This window comes from Muntiacus reevesi, unplaced genomic scaffold (assembly GCF_963930625.1).
Source record: "Muntiacus reevesi unplaced genomic scaffold, mMunRee1.1 SCAFFOLD_170, whole genome shotgun sequence".
NCBI lineage: Eukaryota > Metazoa > Chordata > Mammalia > Artiodactyla > Cervidae > Muntiacus > Muntiacus reevesi.
The window spans coordinates 21,855-45,218 of record NW_027077891.1 but is presented as its reverse complement, the minus strand read 5'-3'; the positions used below and the strand labels follow the sequence as shown (position 1 = coordinate 45,218).

Here is a 23,364-nt window from a genome sequence, read left to right as displayed (position 1 = left end):
TGATTCTAATATGCTTGTTTTCTCACATGTTAACGTCTCTGACATTGGAATATAATTTATAGTTCACAGGCTTTACAACTGTAAATTGTAGCATTTCTGTTTGTTCATTTCTCGTCTTTCTGGTTGTCTAATAACCATGCGGGGTTTTCATCTAAGTTTCCTTAGAGATGATGCATATTATATATTATTATATAATGCAGGTGCCCAACACAGTGATCCCCAACTGTGAACGGTTACACTGCATTTAAAGTGACTATAAAATATTAACTATATTTCCCATGTTCGAAAATATACCCTTGTAGCTTGCAGGATTTTAGTTCCCTCACCAGAGATTGAACCCTGGGCCCAGAGCAGTGAGTCTTAACCACTGGACGGCCAGGAAATTCCCAAGATTCCCTTGACTTCTGAAAAGGCTGAAAGTTGTCACGGGATACCAATCCTCACAAAAAACTCTTAAGTTAAATTGAAAGTGACAAATTGTTTTTATCTGTGCCACATTCCTATGAGTGCCAGAAAGACAAGCCCTGTCTGCTCATCTGACTTCCCTACAGACAGCTTGCTCTACAGAGATTATCAAATTTGGGGGGTTGCTAAATCAACTTGCAGATTTCTGTTTTTCTTCTTTTTGTTTTTTGGTGCCGAAACCCAGGAAACTCCACACTTCTTGCCTTTGAAATCACTCTTAGAAAGGTCCTTGGGGTGGGATATATGTATATTCCCAACCGATTTATGAGGTTGTACAGCAGAAACCAACACAACATTGGAAAGCAATTACCATCTAATTAAAAAAATATTAAGGTTAATAACCAGTACAACTAGAAAAAAAAGAAGGTCTTTGTCAGTATGCAAAAAATGTATAAATAGGAATTTCAATTTTCTTCTGGTACTTTTCTCATCCTGTGTGTTTAAAATTATTGATCCATACTCCATTTGAAACTTTTTGGTGAGATAAAAAAATCTAGTTACTTTTATCTAAATAGTTACCAGGTTATGTCTACACCATCTACACATAATTTATCTTTTCTGATAGAAAATGTCACCAGCAAATTTTGATATCTAAAAGGGCAAATCTTTGCCTACTACACAAAACTTTTAATTTCATCACAACAATTAAAGACAGCATGTGTAACCCAAAATCTTTAAAACCACGATCTGTTTATTTAGTTTAAACATGGAAAGACCACATACCCTAGGAAAATGCCCTCCTACTCAAGGACACAGCCAGCTTCCTATTTCAAAGCTGTCTTCTAAGGTCCTTCAGCAAGGAACATATACACATAAGCGTACACTGATATAAAACAGATACTGCACTGTATCTGAAGAATTTTTAATCCAGAAGTTGACCTGCCATGGAGATTATTTTCTCACTATGCAGTTTTCTGTAATATGTAACATTATGGTATAAAAACGTGTACATTAAAAATAAGATGCCGACAACATAAAAAACCTGTCCACTGCCAATATCCATAATGAATGATCAATGGGAAGAAGAGTTTTCATAAATCACATGAGAAAAACAATGTGAGAGCTAGGGAGTTCCAGAAGATTTCTTGAGGGCTATAGAACTTGAGAGCTCTTACTCAAGAGGAGATCATGTTAACGCATGCATAACAACGAATGAAGAGGAGGAAGAGGAAGAAGAAAAAAAAAGATGCTATTCATGTTTTATTTCAGATCTGTGATTACTGACATTCAGGTAAATAACTTTAAAACGACCAGTAAAGTGCTCTACAAGGGGAATTATTAGCAGGTCCGAAAGTAACTAAGGCTTTTGCAGCCTATCAAGTCTGCGGGGCGCTGGATCCCACAAAGGTGTCTGTGAGCTCTGGAGGGGAGACTCCCAGGAGGGACCCCTGCCAGGCCCTCCCTCCCCGCTCACCTGTTCCTCTTGTCCTTCTCGTTCAGGACATTCTCTCCGAGCAACAGCACCTGCCGCACTTTGGCTGCGTTGCCCACGCTGGCAGCCTTGTGGATCTTCCCGAGGTCCTTGTCTCGGATGTGGTACCCGGGCTGGAAGCTGGTTTTACGATGACCTCTGTCTCTCCCCAGGCTGATGGAGGAGCTGAAGGGTGACAGGCCCTTCTTACTCCTGAAGCCAAAAAGTTTCTTCATCGCAGAGTCTACAGACTCCAAACACACCTCAACTCCCCCTCGGCTCTTCGCGGTCCCCTAAGCCCAACACGAGCACTAGAGGTAAGCCAGAGCCGTCCCGCCACAACCTCCCAGCTGGGAAGCTCAACGGTTTGGAATCTTGCATCCCAGAATGAGCGTCGCTAAGCAACACCTCTAAACACATTGCCCGTGTGCCAGAATGCCCAGTGTGCATGTGCAAGAACTGGAAATGCATTTTTTGAAAGAAACAAACAATATCAATAAACCCTTACCGAAGGTAAGAAGGAAAGAGAGGAAACTGAAAGAAACAGAAAGGAAAGTGACATTACAACACATACCTTAGAAGTAAAGAAGCATAATCATAAGGGACCATTATTATTGATGAACAATTGCAAACTGGAAAACCTAGATAAATTCTGAAAAACATACAATCTGTCAAGACTAAAACAAGAAAAAGTAGAAAAACTCAACACTCCAATAAGAAATAAGGAGATTCAAATATTATTTAAAAAAAAACAACCTCCCCAAAGCTAAAAGCTTAGGACCAAATGGATTCAAAGAGCAAATCTACCAACATTCAAGTAAGAAGTAAAAGTAAGACTATGCAGAAAAAACACTTGACAAAATTCACAACCCATTCATGATTTTAAAAAAATACAATAAAATAGAAATATCCTCAATAAAGGTCATTTATAAAAAGCATGAAAAGTGAAAGTGATAGTCGCTCAGTCGTGTCTGACTCGTTGCTAAGGCATGGACTATACACTAGGCCAGAATATTGGAGTGGGTAGCCTTTCCCTTCTCCAGGGGACCTTTCCAACCCAGAGACAGAACCCAGGTCTCTCGCATCGCAGGCAGATTCTTTACCAGCTGAGCACCAAGCAAGCCCAGGAACACTGGAGTGGGTAGCCGATCCCTTCTCAAGCAGATCTTCCTGACCCAGGAATGGAACCGGGCTCTCCTGCATTGCAGGTGGATTCTTTACCAACTGAGCTAACAGGGAAGCTAGCCTACTTGGGGCAAGTGTCTGATAGGAGGAAAAGCAGGGAGCACGAGGCTTGGACCAGGATGGCTGCCATCTTTAGAAACAAGGAAGCCCTCTGTCCTGAGACGGACTCACGCTGAGGCTTGGCAGAAACCAGCACAGCACTGTAAAGGTGAGGGTGGGATGTTTCAAAAGAACAGCATGTATATTATCTATGGTGAATCAGATCACTAGCCCAGGTGGGATGCATGAGACGAGTGCTCGGGCCTGGTGCACTGGGAGGACCCAGAGGAGTCGGGTGGAGAGGGAGGTGGGAGGGGGGATCGGGATGGGGAATACGTGTAACTCAATGGCTGATTCGTGTCAATGTATGACAAAACCCACTGAAATGTTGTGAAGTAATTGGCCTCCAACTAATAAAATAAAATTAAAAAAAAAAAAAAAAAAACCAAAGCAAACCCTCTCCCTCCACCATGGTGCCCCCTTCACCCACAGCCTGAATGGTGCTCAGCCCAGAACCAAACCCCCTGAAGGACCTGCCCAGCCCCACGCCCTCCTCCTCGCCACAGCCTAGACTCTGATCCCGCACTCTGTGGAACTCTTCTCCTCTCTGCCGCCGCCGGAGTGGAGAGGAGCCGAAAGCAAAGAGAGGAGCCGAAAGCAAACGGCTCGCCTCCAGGGGAAGGGGGAGAGCTCTCAGCACTTCGGGTCACGGGTGCCAGGTGGTAAGGCTCAGAGAAAGCTGCCAGTGCTGCTACCAGGGCATAAACATCACGTGGTGAGGCCACGAGCTGGATCCTCACTGGAGGGAAGAAGAGCTCAAGACCCTCATCTGTCCCCACAGATGGGAGGGGGCGGGTTGCCGTGCATGCAGCCACGGGCTGTTGTCACTTCCCGGCGGGGAGGGGACTCCTGCCCCGAGTCTGTGTGGCTGACACTGTGCTCTGAGTAAACGTATCCCGGGTGTGGAGAACAGCTGGAGTGCATGTTCAGCCTGCCTCAGCCTGGCTCCCAGGAAAGAGCAAGGAGCTTTTTTCTCTTCCCAGGTAGTGGCTGAGGCTGGGAAGAAGCAGGGAACACACATTGACTCAAGAGCACACTCTGATCCAAACTCACAGTGTAGTGTAAACCTATCATTTCTGATCCCGCAGGGCAGGCAACAGCCAACCTGAAAGGCGGGGAAATTGGCCCAGGTGTGAACCTGGGTGTGTGCCGGGCGGAGAGAGAGGATTCTTTATCATGGACATGGATGGGCCCCGGGTGGGGGTGGGGGCTGTTTTCAGCCCAGGAGTGAGGCTGAGGGATGGGAGAATCATTCTCCGTGATCGAGGCAAGTGCAGCCTGCAACTCCAAGCGGTCCTTGGGCTGCCGTGTCCACATTTGCTCCCTGGTTCCTTTCTGAAGCTGTCAGAGCTCAAGAAATCTGTCTAAAGGGAGCTGGGATGCTGGCGTTCAGATGCTTATTAAATAAACCACATCTGTAGGAGGGGAGAACCAAAGGGCCTTGTCTGGGCCCCCAGCTTTGAGAAGAGAGATCACAGTCATACGCGGATAAGACAAAGATCGTTTTGAACGACTTCTCTGGCTCTGCCCCTAAATGAACCGCAGATATTTCAACCAATTTATTTTCTCCATTTGTCTATGGATCCACGTATCTATCTCCTGTCTCCTGTGATCTCACCCTGCAAATTAGACTGTTTGCCTGGGGAGGAAGAGGGATAGGTCATGCCTAGCAAGGCCGTTCCAGCACCGATCTGGCACTAATATCAACTAATCCCCACAGTGATAAAGAAAAACCAAGGGCTGCAGCAGCAAGAGTCAGATTTGGTGGCAGGTAGGCCGTGCATGTGCAAATCCCAGCTCAAATATCAAGTTTAAACCCTCAGCCTCAATTGTCTCATCCCAGCATCACTTTACGAAGCTGTGGGTGTTGGAGGCTATCACATAGAGTGAAGGGGCATTTTGTTAAGTGTACACGTGGCAGCAATCACTACTCTTATTAATTTGTGCATTATCACTGTTTCTGCAGAATCAGGGACGTGCTGTCACTAGGTGGAACACCAGTCTAGAAAGGGTGGACATTAGATATAATCAAGGCAAGGCTGGGGAGGAAGGAGCGGTCCAACTGCTCTGGAGAGGGGGCAGGAGGCCAGGAGGCAGTGGCCCTGGGACAGCTGGGCACCAGGCCCCAGACCCCAGGATGGTGAGTAGAGGAAGGCTAATGATGAAGGTTCTCGACTGAAGAGGAGCAGGACTCAGGCCTAAACATTTCTGCCTGGACAAGACAAAGTACCAGTGGGCCAGGGCCAAGGAATGTGCTGTTGAGGAGGGGACAGCGGGGAACCCACCTCCCTGCTTCCTCCAGCAGAAGCTGAGCAGCTGCTCCCCTCAGGGAAGGTTAAGTAGCCTCACCAAAGCCACTCTGACAGTAAGTGATGGATCCAAGGTGGAAAACTCAATCGTCTTTCCTACTGTATAGCACGGGGCACTCTGATCAATGGTATGTGGCAACCTTGGAAAGGAAGCGAGTTTGCAATGAACACTGGAGTCTGTGTATCTTTTTGAATTATAGTTTTCTCCAGGTATATGCCCCAGAGTGGGACTCGTGCATCATACAGTAGTTCTATTGCACTTTCAGCTTTTTAAGGAACTTCCATACTGTTCTCCATAGTGGCTGTACCAATTTACAGTCTTCCCACTAAGGTAGGAGGGTTTCCTTTCCTCTATACCCTCTCCAGCCTTTATGATGTGTAGACTTTTGGATGATGGCCATTCGGACTAGTGTGATGTGATACCTCATTGCAGGTGTCGTGCACCTCTCTGATAATTTGTGATGCTGAACATCATTTCATGTGCCTACTGGCAATCTGTATGTCTTTGGAGAGCTGTCTATTACGGTCTTCTGCCCATTTCTATTTTTTATTTTTATTTATTTGTTTTGCCCATTTTTAAACTGGGTTTTCGGTTTTTTATTTTTTTGACATAGAGCTACAAGAGCTATTTGCATATTTTGAAGATTAATCCCTTGTCAGTTGCTTCCTTTGCAAATATTTTGTCCTTGTTAGCTTTTTGTTTGGTTTATTGTTTCCTTTGGTGTTGAATAGCTTTTAAGTATAATTAAGTCCCATGTGTTTATTTTTGTTTTTATTTTCGGTACTCTAAGACATGGATCAAAAAGGATATTTCTGCAATTTATGTCAGAGTGCTTTTTTTTGGCTGTGCCATGCGACTTGTGGGATCTTAGTTCCCTGACCAGGGATCGAACTCAGGCCCACAGCAGTGAAAGTGCCATGTCTTAACCCTTGGACTGCCAGAGAATTCCCTCAAAGAGTGTTTGGCCTATCTTTTCCTCTAAAAGTTTCCATGTAGGTCTTTGATGCATTCTGAGTATACTTTGCTGTATGGTATCAGACAATGTTCTAATTTCATTCTTTTACAGATCTGTCCAGATTTCCCAGCATCACTTATTAAAGAGGGTTTTCCGCACTGTCCATCCTTGACTCTTTGTCATAGGTTAAGCAACCATAGTTGCATGGAGAGAAGAGTGCACATTATGTTGTTGAGTCCTCCTACCCCAGACCTGAGCTTTCCATCTCTTCCAGCGTTTACGGTTTTTCTCATTCAAGCACGTACAGTAAATGTGCAGACAGATGAAGGGGAGGGGGCGTGCAGCAGCCTCAGGAGAGCCGCTGCCACCGGGAAGAGGAGAGAGGTTGGCTGCAGCAGAGCAGGGACTGGGCTTCTGTCCAGGACGTCGTAACAATGTTCTTACACAGCTGCGTGTCTATGTAATGCATATGAATGTTTCCTACAGAACTACTTTTCTATATCTTTGAAATGTTTTAGTTTAAAAATATTCAGAAGTTAATCTAAATATTTTAATAGAAAAGGATTTTATTGCAGATACAGTGACTTCATATTACAGTAGTTAATTTTGATCAACCAAATGACCATAATTTATGTATATCTTGAATAGAAAACTATACTTTTTTCCTGTTTTTTTTAAACATATAATACATTTTAGAGTGTGATGACATTTCAGTGAGGAAAAGATTGCATTCACAAGGGATACAATACCATCCTCCCTGAGTCCACAGCCCTAAAACACCACCACTGTCTAGACCTCCCTCGCGGTGGAACAGGCCCTGACAAAAAGGCTTCCTTCCACTATCCCTTATCGCTAGTTGAAAGTCACAGAAAGTGTAGAGTTTCTGGACTGTCTACTTCGACCCACCATCGAGAATGTCAGTGACTAAACCCATAGCACTAACAGTGCCATGGTAAAACTACACAGCCCTGACTTTGCATTTCAATCTCTGTAGCCAAGGTCAGAAGTGCAAGATGAAAATTGCTTTATTTTACCATCTTCCTTGCTGAGAACCCCATAATCTGGTTTCTTTTTCAGTAGCAAAATTAGGAATTTAACTCTGGAAGTTACCCAAGGACCACTAAAAAAAAGAAAAAGTAGTCTTTTCCAACGTGTTTCCCAGGCATTTGGCACACAGACCTTCATTAAATGCTTGTGGGGTAAACAGAATCACAATCCTCATCTATTGAGGGGTATACAGCCAACGAGCCACAATAAGTTACAGTGTCACACTGGTTTACTTTAAAAGACGTTCTTTCAATGAACTCCAGGAAGAAAAGCAGTCTACACAGCGAGGGAAGCTGTAGCAATCTTGCTGAGGAGTTTGCTGAGAGCTCTAACTTTTCCTTCCAAGAATCGGGACTTTTTCTCGGCGCCTCGTTGCTTCTCTTCAGTGACTTGAAGCGCTTTTGTCAGGTGGGCATTTTCCACATAGAGCTCCTTGAGCAACAGATCAGATCGTGGGCTCTTTCCAAACGGGAGAGGGGAGAGAGCCGCAGTGTACGGCACGTCTCACGCAGGCATGCCACGCCACCAGCTCTCCCTTCCTATTCCTCCACACGCGTTCAGGCTAGCTTGGGGAACCTTACAAATCAGGGACATGTTGGATGTAATGACAGGTTTTGTGATCCTGGCATGAGAGAGGAAAATGACAAACTATGTGGTAGAGAAAATTTAAGCCACCTTTGTACAAACTGGGTTACCACGAAATGAAGACAAGAAGACCCAAATCTGGAGACCTCCAAAAGACAACAAGGAAATTGTCAGGAGCACCCAAACTGTTTGGTTTATGTCAGCGGGCTCTGCAGGCCCACCGTGTCAGCAGGACGCGCCGAGGCTCCTTGGTGCCACCCACACGACACCGACAGGGGCTCCAGCGACGGGGACACAGGATACACGCTCAAGATGCAAAGACGCAGGGCTCCCAGCTTTGGGCTTTGAAAGTCCGCGCTGAGTTCACTCACTCAACTAGCTACTGAGCAGCTCTGCGGGCCAAGTGCTGCCCGGTCGCGGCCCTGCTCCCACAGGCACGTGTTCTAACGGGAGGAGCCAGCAGGGCACGCAGGGTCAGCGGGCGTGTTCACAGAGAACCCAGGCGGGGGACACACGGCTGAGCCTGAGGTGAACAGACAGCCCTGAGAGGGGCATGGGGGAGGTGGGGGAGGCTGCCTGGGTAAACCTCCCGGGTAGAGGCCGGCACATGCGGGGGTGATAAGAACGGCCAGGAGGCCCGTGAGGAAGGCAGAGCTGCCAAGTCGGCTGGCCAAGGGCCCGAGGGGAGGGGCCCAGGTCCTGCAGAATCTCGAGGACACCAGAGAAGCTGCTATCTACTCTGAGGATGTAGCCCTGGTATGTAGGAGCCTCAAGATTTACCTGGGGTTGAAGTTTTGCCAAAGGTGACTGGGGGGTAGCGGGGTCACCAAGAGCCTGACGGCTGGGAAGGAAAGTGAGGACCTAGGGACAGTCGAGGTTGGAGGGCGGCGGTGCCGGCAGAACAGGAGCTACACAGATGGGGAGTGGGGGTCTGGAGCGGGCAGCCTGCAGAGAGAGACTAGAACTGGGGACCCGCGGTCCAGGGCGCTCCAGATAAACCACATTTGGTCCCTGTGTAGAGAAGTATTTCCACAGATGCTCACATTTCACTTCCCGGAGCACCAAGCAGACCTCATAGGACAGCAAGGCCTCTCGCTCCCCTCTCTCCCTGCCCTACTCTCCCCTCCTCAGCACTTCCGCGGGACACAGGGTTCTCTTGGGTCCTGTCTCCCTCATCAGCTACCCGGTCGCCCAAACGAGGCGTCCATCACTCACCTGCTCCTTCAGCTCACCCACTTTCTCATGGAGGAGCACTTCCATGTTCTTCCAAGTCATCTCCACCTCCTCCACCTGCTCTTCTGTTGCTTCCAGCTGTTTTTCACGTGCTTCCTGAACGAGAGGAGGTTAGAGATCAACACGGTTCACTTTAAAAACAGTCATCTCAGGCTTATTTGCCTTAGAATTGAAATCAGCTGAAGTGCACACAATCTGAGCATCTGCCTAACCTTTCATCCATAGGAACGGATGGTTAGAAATGTCTCAGAAGCCACAAAGCTGCATTTCTCACTGTAGTGTGAGCAGAGAAGAGACTCCTTGTCCTAGGATCTTAATCCTAGATGACTCAAAGGTGAGTTTCCCCAAACATGGTAGCCTTTCTAGTGGATCTCTGACTAAATTTCCTTTGTCAATAATCCGTCCTAGCTTAAATGTCTCTCCAGCACAACGTGTCTGCATAATGCTATAAGGCTGTTCTTCGTTAGAATTTGTGTTTTACAACTGGCAGATTTTACCCACCGTTCCCATCTTGCACAGATTCCTTCCTCGGGAAGGCACCTGGTCCTCTGCCCCTCCTCACCCTCCCACTGACCCATGAACTTTGAGGACCCAAATGTGCTTCCCAGGCTCACACTTTGAGGTGCTCCCTCACTGATGCCTCAGAGACTGCTCTGAGGTGGGAACCACTGCCTCCAGAGGTTCAAAGAAATCGAAGCACAGAGGGCCAAATCACTCACTCAGTTAAATCACTCGGCTCAGGTGGTGGAGCCAGGATCCAGTCCCCTGCAGTGCACGCTCTGAGCCACTCTTCTGCTGCCCTCTTAAGGCAGCAGCTCTGTTTCTCCATGAGAGGCTGGCACACAGCAGGGCTCCCCAAGTCCGTGCAGTCACTGTGCTGATCTCATGTCCAACCAGCCCCCTACTCCTTGCTGCTTTTGAACACGCCAAGCATAGCCCACCTCAGGACCTCTGCACCTGCGTGCACTCCTGAAGAGCTATCCCTGCCCATCTGTCTGCTGGGGCCCTTCTATCACCACGTTTCAGACCTGGAAGCAGGTCACATGTGTGGCTGACTGCAGACACACTCAGCCAAGAAAACAGGCTGGGGGACTTCACGGTCGGTCGCTCAAGACCCACCAGTTTCCCGCAGAAGCTTGGTACCGTGGCTTCCATAAGCATCCCACTTGGCGGGAGGGCTGTCGGGCCGTCCTCCCGTTGGCACCTGGGCAGCTTGTGGCTAAGTCACCAGAGATCCTACTCACCCTCCCCGTCACCCCCAGCTGGCCCCCCAGCCCTGCCCCACTCACCTGTGCCTCCTCCTAGAGCCGCCAAGCCGCCCGCTGCTCCCCTTCCAGCAGCTGCTGCAGCTCGGCCACGCGGCCTGCAGGCACGCGCTGTGCCATCTCCTCCTGCAGCTGCTGCACCCACTGCGTGAGCTGGGAACGGGCCAGCAACAGCCTCTGGGTGGCTCCATACCGCTGCCGGGGGAAAGGTACAGCAGTTGTGGGCTGACTGCCCAGACCTTCAGGGTCACCACCAGACACAGAAAACTGCATCTCTACCTGGTAGGCCACCCCACAAGGTAAGAGCGTGTTCAGGAAAGCTCACGAATTCTGAAGAGTCCATTTATCTGATGCCCACACTCCATTTCCTAGTAGTTCAGACGGTAAAGAATCCGCCTGCAATGCAGGAGACACAGGATACGTGGATTTGATCCCTGAGTTCGGAAGATCCCCTGGAGGAGGGCATGGTAACCACTCCAGTAATTTTCCCTGGAGAATCCCACGGACAGAGCAGCATGGCAGGCTAAGGTCCATGCGGTCACAAAGAATCGGATAGGACTGAGCGACTAACACAAACTCCATTCAGGGGCTTCTGCACCCTGAGAGCCTGGAAGCTCTGCCTGTAGCCCTCCCAGTGACCTCAGGCCAGATCCTGGGAGGATCAAGCTATTTTGTCCTGTTTACCTCCTGGGTTCTTCGCTGGGTTGAATTCCTTCCATAACGGGACCCATATCAGCCGCGTAGAGCAGCCTCCCTCTAAATGTAGAGCTCTCGCTCCTGAGACGGAGCTTCACACAAACCATGTTTTGCTCCTCTGCTTTTCTCCTAGCAATTGGTCAGGAGGCTGAGGGTCTGAATCCCTCGGCGCTCGGAGCAGGGTTCATGCACAGCTAGGCAAGGGCATCACTGTCGCCCCAGGGCAGGTGTTCCCACCTTATCACCCAGGCTCGGGGAGAGGCAGGCAGCGGTGGGAAGACGCAGATGGGAACTGCAGGTCTCTCCAGGGTACAGCAGGTGTCTGAGAAACCAGAGGCGACAAAAGCACTCCCAGAGTGAGTGGGAACTCAGCAAGGACACCGGTCGGCCGGTGAAAATCTACTACGCTTCTAAGTTCTGACAGTGAACGTGCAGAAACCCACGTGAGAAACAAAACACCGTTTCTGCCCCGGCCTGGAAAGAGCTTGGAAGTCGTCACCCCCACCCTCCCAACAAGAACAAAGAAAAAGCGGAGTCACTGAGAGTCAACAAGTCTTCCGAGATCCATTACAGAGCTGAAGTCACAGGGTAAACCAATGTTCTCAAAACCGGAAAGAAAAACAGGCGAAGAGCGTCACAACTCACCAGGAGTCAAAGGCTGGAGGCCTAAACAGAGTGGCTGCTGTGGGTAGAACCGGGCCCACAAAGTCACCACTGTCTGGAGACAAGGCTGCTAACAGGTCATTAAGGGTAAATGTGCTCACAGGGTGGGGTCCCAGCCCAACGGGACAGTGACTTTATAAGGAGACACAGTGAGAGGGGGCTGCCCACAAGCGTGGAAGGGCCTCATGGGAACCAAGCCAGCCCCGCCTTGATCTTGGCCTTGAGAACCTTGGGAAACAAACTCCTGTAGTTGAAGCCGCCTGCTTGTGACATTCTGTACGGAGCCTGAGCAGACTAGACCTCGACTCTTCTGAAGTGCACAGAGCGTTCTGCTCTCTGCCCTCAAGGGAAACCTCCTTCTCTACCAGGCCGGAATCAGCGAGGGGAAGGGGATAACCAACTAGGGCCGCTCTAGCTGTTCTGACTCAGGGTCACTCACCTACTGGAGTGGCTAAAATAACAGTGACAACACCCAGTGTGGACAGGGATGTGGGGCAACTAAACCTAGCATACACTGCTGGCGGAACATAAACTGTTAGTAGCTGCTCTGGATAACGGCTAGGCAATTTCATATAAAATTAGACATGCAACTGCGGTACAGATCAGTAATTGCTCTCCTGGGCATTTATCCTGTGAAATGAAAACCTACATCCACACAAACACCTGCCTAGGAATGTTCATTGCAGCTTCTGTGACAGCCCAAAACTGGAATCAGCCCAGCCATCCTTTCAAAGGGGAGCATTAGGACAAGTTGGTTCTAAATTGGGAAAGGAGTACGTCAAGGTTGTATACTGTCACCCTGATTATTTAACTTATATGCAGAGTACATCACGTGAAATGCTGGGCTGGATGAATCACAAGCTGGAATCAAGACTGACGGGACAAATATTAATAACCTCAGATATGCAGATGACACCACCCCCATGGCAGAAAGCAAAGAGGAACTGAAGAGCCTCCTGATGAAAGAGAAACAGGAGAGTGAAAAAGTTGGCTTAAAACTCAACATTCAAAAAACTAAGATCATGGCATTCAGTCCTATCACTTCATGGCAAATAGATGGGGAAACAATGGAAACAGTGACAGACTTTATTTTCTTGGGCTCCAAAATCACTGCAGATGGTGACTGCAGCCATGAAATTAAAAGACGCTTGCTCCTTGGAAGGAAAGCTATACTGGCCTATATATATATCCATATATCTAGGCCAACCTAGACAGCATATTAAAAAGTGTACAAAGGTCTGTGTAGTCAAAGCTATGGTTTTTCCAGTGGTCATGATGGATGTGAGAGTTGTACCATAAAGAAAGTTGAGCGCTGAAGAATTGATGCTTTTGAACTGTGGTGCTGGAGAAGACTCTTGAGAGACCCTAGGACTGCAAAGAGATCCAACCAGTTCATCCCAAAGGAGATCAGTCCTGGGTGTTCATTGGAGGGACTGATGCTGAAGCTGAAGCTCCAATAGTTTGGCTGCCTGATGTGAAGAACTGACTCACTGGAAAAGACCCTGATGCTGCGAAAGATTGAAGGCAGGAGGAGGGGATGACAGAGGATGAGATGGTTGGAGGGCATCACTGACTCAATGGACATGAGTTTCAACAAGCTGTGGGAGTTGATGATGGACAGGGAAGCCTGACGTGCTGCAGTCCACGGGGTTGCAAAGAGTCAGACACGACTGAGCAAATGAACTGAAGACAAGCTATGGGACATTAACGCCTTGGAATACCATGCAGCGACAGGAAGAAAGAAACTGTGGACACACGGCAGGGAATCATGCTATGTGAGGAAAGGAAATCCCAAAGATCTCATTCTGTATGATTCCTTTTGTGTCACATGTATAAAGACACAATTTTGGAAATGAAGGACAGTTAGTGGTTTTGAGGGGTTGAAGCTGGGGTACGTGGGCAGGAAGACAGGTGGCAGACGTAGTTGTGAATAAACAATATGAAGGACCTTGTGGAGTTGCAGCTGTGGTTGTGGAGACATGAACCTGCACAGGGAATAAAACCATGTAGACCTGACACCCACATGAGTACAGAAGTAAAGCTGTGGAAGCATGTGGCCTTTCCGGGTGGTTAAGAATCTGCCTTCCGAGGCAGGACACTGGGGTTCCATCCCTGGTTGGGGAACTGAGGTGCCACGAGCCGTGGGGCAATGAAACACTCCCCCAAGAAAAAGAAGCCCCCCCCAAAACTGGGGAAGTAAGACCTATGGAGTGCATCGATGTCAATAGCTTGGCTGTTGACAGTGAGCAACCAGTCACTGCTAGCCTTGGAGGAGGAAGGTGTGGATCAAAAATGGGAGGTCTGCAGGTTTCCTCCCGAGCTTCCAAGAAAGGAAGGCAGCTGCCAACACCGAGATTCCCGCCCAGTCACACCCACTTCTGATTTCCAGCCTCGAACACCGTGAAATCCTAAGTTGTGATGCTTTAAGCCTCTGACTTCCTGGTAACTCATCACCACAGCAATGGAAAATGGATGCTCACTCAGAGCAGCCTGCCCAGGGCAGAGGGCAGAGGGCAGCCTTCAACTGCGCATCAAGGTCTGTGCTCCTAGGAAGACCGGCCTTCAGAAATGGGAGAGAATCTGAGACATTTTCAGATACACAAAAACTGAGGCAATGTCCTCCAAAGACACTTTCACGAAAGACCACACAATAGAGTGAAGAAGATGGTCCCTAAAGAAAGCATCTAACCAGGCATCCAAGCTGAGAACCATTCAGTAAAATGTCTGGTCGGGAGTTTTGAAAAACCACCATGTCCAAACGCCTTGAAGCAATCTACCAGGACAGACCCAGGAGGAAACATAAGATGTGAACAGGCCTGTAACAAGGGGTACAGATGTCAGAGAATGGAGTCTTCTCCACCCACCCCCTGGGGCTGAAAGCTGCAAACACCTGTCTCAGTCCCGGCTGCAGCCTCAGCTGTGACAGCACGTGGCTGGTGCCCAGGAACCCCGTCCAATGATCCAGAGACCACTGAGATGGGAACCGAGACGTTAGCTGTGGGGTCAACAAGCCAAGGCGAGCCGTGAGTCAGGAGAAGCAAAGAGGACCAGCACAGCCCACTGGGCCCGGGGGGGGGGCACGGTGTGAAGCACTAGGACAGCACTGGGCTCTTGTGCCTGTCCCCAGGAAGTGCCCGAGACAGACGGCAGAGAGGGTGTGTGGCCGCTGGGCTGCTCCCACACTGAAGGCCCCCGAGTGTGCCTGGGGCCTGATGTGGACGCGCAGGTCCACTGGGCCCGAGACCAGCCTTTGATCGCAGCCGCAACAGTAACAGTGGGTCCAGACGTTCACCTGAGGCTCCGTGCCACTCGTGAGGCCCAGCACCACCTCCGCTTCATGGAGCAGGGAATTCAAAAGTCAGCCCACCACGACCAAGGCTCCACGTCGTTGGGGGACCCCTGACTCTGAGACAGAGGCCTAGAGCAGGTCTAGAGAGTGATAAACAGTCCAGATGCCTTGGGGAGAAATGGGGGGGCCTGGGAACAGAGCCTGGGGCTACTGGCCATGCTAGTATTTCCTTTCTCAAGCTTGGAGGTGCTCTGACATTTATTCCTTGGCTTATTATAAATCCCACGTGATCTGTTTACCGGTGAAGCAACGTGCGATGGTCAGCACGCAGGCAGGAGCTGGTGCCTCACCTGGCCACACCTGCATGTGTGGTGGGCCAGTGTCCTCTGCCCAGACAAGGGACACAACACCTCACGAAGCCTGTCTCCACAGGACGCGGGGAGCTTGCGGGAGTGCTGTGTGGGCGCTCACGGGGCCAAAAGACAGTGCATGGAGCCCCAACCACAACACAGCTGTGCCTGCCTGCAGTCACCCGGGTCATCTCCTGTGTGCTGCTGTGACGCTCCTGGAAAAGCCCTTCTAGAGTCCTGGGCTCCTGAGAGGGAGTGGGTGCCGGCCTGAGCACCAGGGGGGCCGGGGAGGAGGGCCAGGCTGCACACCTGAGTGCTCCCATCACCCGCTCACAGATGCCTCCCCACCTCTAGCCTCCCCTCAGGCCTCTCCACGCCCAGCTTCCTGGTGGGGCCCAGAGGATGGGCGTGTGGGCCCTTCTCTAGCACAGAAGATCATGCTAAAATTCTCCAAGCAAACCTTTCCTCTCCTTTGCTCACAAATCTGTTTCTTTCAAGAACACCACTAACTCTAAAGGCCTTTCCCGCTATTTGGGAGCACTTAGGCCTTTTATCCACCTCCCCAGGAGCCACGAGATGACAGATGAGGGAGACTGCATTTTTTAAAGTCAGACTCCTTGGGACTTGCCTGGCTGTCCAGTGGTGAAAACGCCCTGCATCCACCACAAGGGCACAAGCTCGATCCCTGGTGAGGGAACTAAGATCTCTCAGGCAATGCACACACTGCGGCAGAAAGTAGAGTCAGTACCTTTGTAAAATAACCTGTTCTTTCAGGGCTCACCACTCGGGTAACGAGTACTTGTGACTCTGACCAATCTGCTCAAATTCAATTTCAGATCCGGGTTCTTGGCAACGAACCCTGGACGTGAGATCCCCAGGCCTGAGTCGCTGAAGCACCGTCTCCCGGCCCACCTGCCATGCGTGGCCCCTCTCCAGCACCGCCCTCCTCTGCAGCTGCTCCCCAAGGCCTCAGATGACCTCCTGTGACTCCGCGTGCAGGTCGCCAGCTTGGCCTTCTGACCCTGAAGCACGCCAACCTCGAGCTGGAAGCCCTGCTCCAGCTGCCTCCTCTCCTCTGCAAAGGCCCTTGTCATCACCTCCATCTCCCTCTCGTGGTCACTAACCTCAAGAAAGAGGAGGAGTGATGTCGACCGGGGCCCCCAGACACCAATCACTGGATGAGTCAAGGCTGCCGGAGCAGCACCAAAACAGCGGGTGGCCCAGCTTCAACAGGGCGCCGGGGTCTGTGAAAGGCCCCCTACGGCTTGTGTGGCCGCCTGCTTCTGTCACTTCCTGTAACCTCCGCTGCAGCCTTGGCGGGAGGCCCTGCAGGTGCGGAAGGGAGGCTGGCGGCCCGGCAAGCAGCTGCAGGAGGAAGGTAGGAGGGAACAACACCTCCACGAGGCCTGGAAGGCAAGGCCACAGCAGGAACCCAGGGGCAGGACCGCCCCGTGGCCATGGTGAACCCTGACGAGCCATGGGTACCATCCCTCCACAAACCCCCCACAATCGAGTAACAGAGCAAGAGACACACATTCACCTGAGAAGATAGGCTTGGCCAGGGAGGCCTAGGAGCCCCTGCATGCTAAGTCACTTCAGTCGTGTCCAACTCTGTGTGACCCTGTGGACTGTAGCCCACCAGGCTCCTTTGTCCATGGGATTCTCCAGGGAAGAAGGCTGGAGTGGTTGCCACGCTCGCCTCCAGGGGATCTTCCCGACTCAGGGATCGAACCTGCATCTTTTATGTCTCCTGTCTTGGCAACATATCTTTTCTTCTCCACTAGCGCCACCTGGGGAGCCCCTGGCGCAGGGAAATCCCAGGAACTAAGATCCTGCTCCCAGAATCTGCTACAGCTGCAACAGAGCCAGGGGCTGTGACTTCCCAGTGCAGGGCAAACAGGCAGTTCTGGCCTCTGCACCAGCCTCCGGACACGGGGAGGGACTCTGTTCCTTCTGTCCCGTCTCCTTCCGAAGAGAGTGGAGTCAGAAAGTCAAGGTCACGCTCATTCCCTGCAAACCTCGGTCGCCCTGAACACGTTCACTATGGGCACATGTGTGCACAGACACGTCTCAACAGCAGGAAGTTACCCAACCTCTGTGGCCTCCCTCAGTCCCCTCACCTGGGTCTCCAGCTGGATCCTGAGTTCTTACTAATGCTCCTTCAGCTGCTTCAACATGATCTCTGTTTCTGTACTCACTGGGGCAGAATCACTCACGAACGTGATGGTGCCTGGAAATAAGAGGACATGTCCATTGATGTTCTGCCCAGGACACCATGGGATCAAGCATCTTTTAATTTCATGGCTGTAGTCACCATCTGCAGTGATTTTGGACCCACAGCGTGGCCAGCCCTCCTGGGCCCAGGTGACCCCCACGCCATGCATGGTAGGGGGCACACTCAAGGCTTGATTTAGAATGTGAGTTTGGCCGCTGCTGGGGTTTCATCCATGCTGGTTGATGGGCTAGAAAGTGAAGGGAGCAGACACATCCTGACTTCTCGCCTGCTCCTTTCAATTCCCAAATTGCTTTCCATGAAAAAGAGTGGCAGACTCGAGAACATCCGGCCTAGAGAACTTGGGATAAACATGTGAGGAAAGAGCATCCTATCGCCCTGAAAACAGCAAGCTGCCACCTGGGTCAGGAGTGGCCCTGGTTGGATACATAGCCAGCCGGGCCTCCACCACCCATGTGACCTCTGCACCACAGTGCTGCTCTCCTGACCGCCCCTCCTACTTAGAAGGGGCTGATAGACCCCCTGAGCCTGGATGGGTGCGAGGGGAAGAGACACGGCTCCAGCCACGAGAGCGCTGTGGCTGCTTCGGCCCCAACATGAAGCTCAGGGCTCCCTCCGGTGCTACGACTCAGAGCCTTCCAGCCACCGCACCCGGGGCGCAGCTCCTGGATCTCAATAAGGGCCACACACTCGCAGCTCAGGCCCGTCGAGGGATAAAGACCATCGCCCCCTTCCCTGTGGCCACATGGGCCGCTGACACTCATCGAGGAATGAGATCACAGCAGCCACACGCCAACCACCCCTGGCTGAGGAGCAGGGCTGTGGCTCGGGGCTCAGCAGAGTCCACGGCTGCAGGTGCAGGTGAGGGTCTCCCTCAGAGGCCAGGTACACAGAAGACCCACCCCGCTTCCCTCGGAGGCCCCGAGGACAGCTGACGTGGGCTGCCCTTGTCAGAGCCATCCCAGGCCGTCCCCCCATCACCCCCAGCCCGTTCTCTGCTCCCCTCCCCAGATGACCCTCCCCAGGGGCATCTCCTTCCATCCCCCCTACCTTAGGAGGCTCACAGGGGACATGCCTGCCCTGAGGTCACAGCAAGTTCATCAGAACCTTCGCCACTTACTCTGTCCAAGCAGTAGGACCTTCATCCTCCTCCCTCTCTCTTGGGGCTCTGGGACGCCCTAACCCCTGGCCTCAGATAGGACCCTTCTCCCACACAAATGGTCCGTAGGACTTGTGACCCCTGCGCAGCGGGCTGGCCCACCACCCCATCCCTGGGGCAGGAGCACGTGACCCACCACCTCCCAACAGACGCACCACCTCCAAGCACCCGGCGCCTACCTGCCGGGCCGTGTCCCAGGGGCAGGTGGCTGTGCCGACTCGGGGCCGTCTCTGCCTGCAGGCCCTGCAGGGCAGCCTGCAGCTCATCGCTGTGGTCCTGCAGGTCCTGTGGGCAGAGCCAGACACTTCCTCCAGCCACTGCGGCCACCAGGCCCAGGAGCAGGGCATGGAGCCAGCACCCGGGGAACAGTTCAGGCCCCAGCAGAGCGGGTCCTGACGTCCAGGACGGGGAACCAACATTAGACCCGAACTGCTTCGGGAGCAACAAGGAGCAGGAGTCCTTTCCCAACTTCTTATGCCTGGCACCACCTTCCATCACTGGACACACAGAAGGGACTCAGGGGGAAAAAAGTGCAGTGAAACTGAGAAATGGAGAAAATACAGAGAGCTTTTAACACCTGAAACCACAAGAGGTTGGGCGAGTATGCTCATAAGGGGTAGGGGAGATTTGGGAGGACATGAGGCTTAAGAGGAAGGGTCTCTGGGACCTTCCTGGCGGTGCAGCGGTTAGGACTGAGTGCTTTCCCTGCAGGGGACGTGGGTTTGTTCCCTGGTTAGGTGATCTTTTGCAACAACCATTCCTATCAGTAGGGAAAACAGTGCCAAACCTTAGTTTATCACTAAACCTAGTGGAGCTGAGCTTTTTAAAATCCTAAAAGATGATGCTGTTAAAGCGCTCCACTGAATATGCCAGAAAATTGGAAATGGCCACAGGCCTGGAAAAGGTCGACTTTCATTTTAATCCCAAAGGAGGGCAATGCCAAAGAATGTTCACACTATTGCACAGTTGCACATATTCCACATGTTAGCAAGGTAATGCTCAAAATCCTTCAAGCTAGCCTTCAACAGTTCATCTACTAAGAACTTCCAGATGTCCAAACTGGATTTAGAAAAGCCAGAGGGCCTAGAGGTCAAATTGCCAACATCCACTGGATCATCAAAAAAGCAAGAGAATTCCAGAAAAACATCTACTTCTGCTTCATTGACTATGGTAAAAGTCTTTGACTATGTGGATCACAATAAACTGGAAAATTTTTCAAGAGATGGGAATATCAGACCACCTGACCTGCCTCCTGATATAAGTAGAGTATATCACGCAAAATACCAGGACAAATATCAACAACCTCAGCTATACAGATGATACCACTCTAATGGGAGAAAGCAAAGAGGAGCTAAAGAGCCTCTTGATGAGGGTGAAAGAGGAGAGTGAAAACTTGGCTTGAAACTCAACATTCAAAAACCTAAGATCGCAGCATCCGGTCCCATCACTTCATGGCAAATAGAAGGAGAAAAAGTGGAAGTACTGACAAATTCTATTTCCCTGTGTTTCAATCCCAAAGAATGTTCGAACTACCACACAACTGCATTCATTTCACACGCTAGCAAAGTAATGCTCAAAATCATTCAAGCTAGGCTTCAACAGTATATGAACCGAGAACTTCCAGATGTACAAGCGGGATTTAGAAAAGGCAGAGGACCTAGAGATCAAATTGCCAACATCCACTGGGTGGCTAGAGAATTCCACAGAAAACATATACTTCTGCTTCATTGACTATACTAAACCCTCTGACTGTGGAGACCACATCAAACTGTGCAAAGTTCTTAGAGAGATAGGAATACCAAGTCAGCTTACCTGCCTCCTGTGAAAACTGTATGCAGGTTTCAAGAAGCAAAAGAGAGAACTAGATATGAAACAATTAGACTGGTTTGAAATTGGGAAAGGAGTATGTCAACACTATATATTGTCACTCTGCTTCTTTAACTTATATCAAGAGTACATCATGTGAAATGCCAGGCTGGATGAAGCACGAGATGGAGTCAAGATTGCCGGGAAAAATATCAATAACCTCAGATATGCGGATGACACAACCTTTATGGCAGAAAGGAAAAAGGATCTAAAGAACCTCTTGATGAAAGTGAAAGAGAATAATGAAAAAGCTGGCTTAAAACTCAACATTCAGAAAACTAATACCATGGCATCCGGTCCCATCACTTCATGGCAAACAGAGAGGGCAACAACGGAAAGAGTGACAGACTTTCTTTTCTTTGGCTCCAAAATCACTGCAGATGGTGGATGCAGCCATGAAGTTAAATGATGCTTGATCTTTGTAAGAAAAGCTATGACCAACTTAGACCGCATATTAGAACCAGAGACATCACTTTGCTGACAAAGGTCCATCTAGTCAAACTACGGTTTTTCCACTAGTCATGCAAGGATGCGAGAGCTGGACCATGAAGAAAGCTGAGTGCCAAAGAACTGATGCCTTTGAACTGTGGTGTTGGAGGAGAGATGCGTGAGAGTCCCTTGGACAGCAAGGAGATGCAACCAGTCCATCCTAAAGGAAATCAGTCCTGAATATTCATTGCAAGGACTGATGCTGAATCTGAAGCTCCAACACTTTGGCCACCTGATGCCAAGAGCCAACTCACTGGAAAAGACCCTGATGCTGGGAAAGACGGAAGGCAGGAGGAGAAGGGGATGACAGAGGACAAGATGGTTGGATGGCATCACTGACTCAATGGACATGAGTTTGACCAAACTCCAGGAAATGGTAGAGGACAGAGAAGCCTTGTGTGCTGCAGTCCATGGGGTCACAAAGACTTGGACATGACTGATTGAACAACAACATCACTAAAACATTTGCTTAACAAGATTCTCCAACCCAGTATATCTAGGCTGAAGATGAGTGGAAACTCTTATTTCGGCAGAGCCTGGCTGGGTCCACAATCAATTGGTTGTGGTCCGAAACCAGAAATGATTGGCTCGGCCTCCCTCAGACTCACTGCAGAGCTTTGGGGCGCAAGGGCAGCTGTCACTCAGGGAAACAGTTTGATGAGTGTGATTAACCTAACAGCCTGCAGATCTTGGGGCGAGTTTTACAAACTTGATCCTATCACTTCCCTCTTGAAAGGGGAAAGGTGCAGTAACATACGCCAGGGCCACATGACAGGTGCTCAGAAAACATATGCAACATCACAGCAACGAGTCCTCTCTGAAAGCAACCACGTGGACAGGAAGAAGCGAAGGACTCAGGAAAAATGTTAGGAGTGCTAACATCTGTGGACATGAAATGTTTGTTTTTATTTTTCCTTGTGTGTGTATTTTCTAAGTTTTCTACAACGAACATGTCTCCCTTAATACATTTCTGTTAGAGTAACCTAATACAACAGCAACGCTATTTCTAAAAGTGTACCGCTGATACTGTGTTACTCATGGATCAAAACCCAAAAACCTACGTGGCCCTCGAGGGCTTGTTTCCCCCAACCAGATTCTTGGATGGAGATAACGAGTCTCTGGTTCTCCAATGCAGAAAGAACTTCACCGAGTCCCTTCGGGGTGGTCAGGAGAAACAGGTCAACTAGGCTGAGACCAATGCAAATCCATTCTCAGCTCCCTGCCTTATGGCCTGAAATCAGTCACCGTTGTCTTGTGGGCATGCTGGGAGGGCAGCACTGGCCGCAGGGGAAGGCCATGTGCAATCAGGCTGCCCGCCACCACCCGCCACTGCATGGGTGATGCCTGGTCTGCGGGCTTCCTGCTGTGGGCTCAGGTGTGACAGCAGGGCCTCAGCTGGCAGCAGCCTGTGTCCACCATCCGCCCTGGGCCAGGACCCCGGCAAGACCTACCTGACCTTCTCCTCCGCGAGATGTTCCAGGGTGGAATGGAGGTCATCTGTCTCTTTCACAAACTCCAGGTTCCTCTGCTCAGCTTTCTCTGGGTCTTGTCTCGCCTTATCTCGCTCCCTGGCCAACTGCTCCACCTGCACCCTGCAGGAAGGAGGGAGGGATCACTGGGGACACTGCTCTGGGCCTAGCGAGCTGGTCTGAAGGAACAAACTCAGCTGGCCTACGAGTGCTGAGCAGTGGCTGGCGCTGGGCTCTCACCCACCTCCTGTGCGTGCGTGCCAAGTCACTGCAGTCGTGTCCGATTCTATCCAATCCTATGGACTGTAGACCTCCAGGCTCCTCTGTTCATTGGATTCTCCAGGCAGGAATACTAGAGTGGGCTGTCATGCCCTCCTCCAGAGGATCTTCCTGACAAAGGGATCGAACTCCCATTTCTCATGCCTCTTGCATTGGTGAGTGGGTTCTTTACCACTAGGGCCACCTGGGAAGCCTGACCCTCCGCCTACCAGGATGGTTTCTGCAGTTATTGAGTCTGTTTTACAGAAGTACATACAGCAAGAAGCCAACTGGCTTGCAATGGGGTTTCTAGCAGGTTTCTGAACCAGGAGGTTCG

General features: G+C 50.5%; 1 protein-coding gene across 1 annotated transcript in view; it reads right to left on the bottom strand.

Annotated features, from left to right (window-relative positions):
• Positions 1-22,835, bottom strand: part of LOC136155217 (putative ankyrin repeat domain-containing protein 19) — a 63,832-nt gene extending 40,997 nt beyond the window's left edge. The window contains exons 1-7 of the mRNA XM_065917076.1: positions 22,752-22,835; positions 19,125-19,230; positions 17,674-17,783; positions 10,580-10,750; positions 9,273-9,386; positions 2,385-2,410; positions 1,880-2,062 (exon numbers count right to left, since the gene is read on the bottom strand). Coding sequence (XP_065773148.1) covers positions 1,880-2,062; positions 2,385-2,410; positions 9,273-9,332 — 269 coding nt within the window. The 5' untranslated portion in view covers positions 9,333-9,386; positions 10,580-10,750; positions 17,674-17,783; positions 19,125-19,230; positions 22,752-22,835. The remainder of the gene's footprint in view (positions 1-1,879; positions 2,063-2,384; positions 2,411-9,272; positions 9,387-10,579; positions 10,751-17,673; positions 17,784-19,124; positions 19,231-22,751) is intronic.
• Positions 22,836-23,364: the final 529 nt, after the last annotated feature.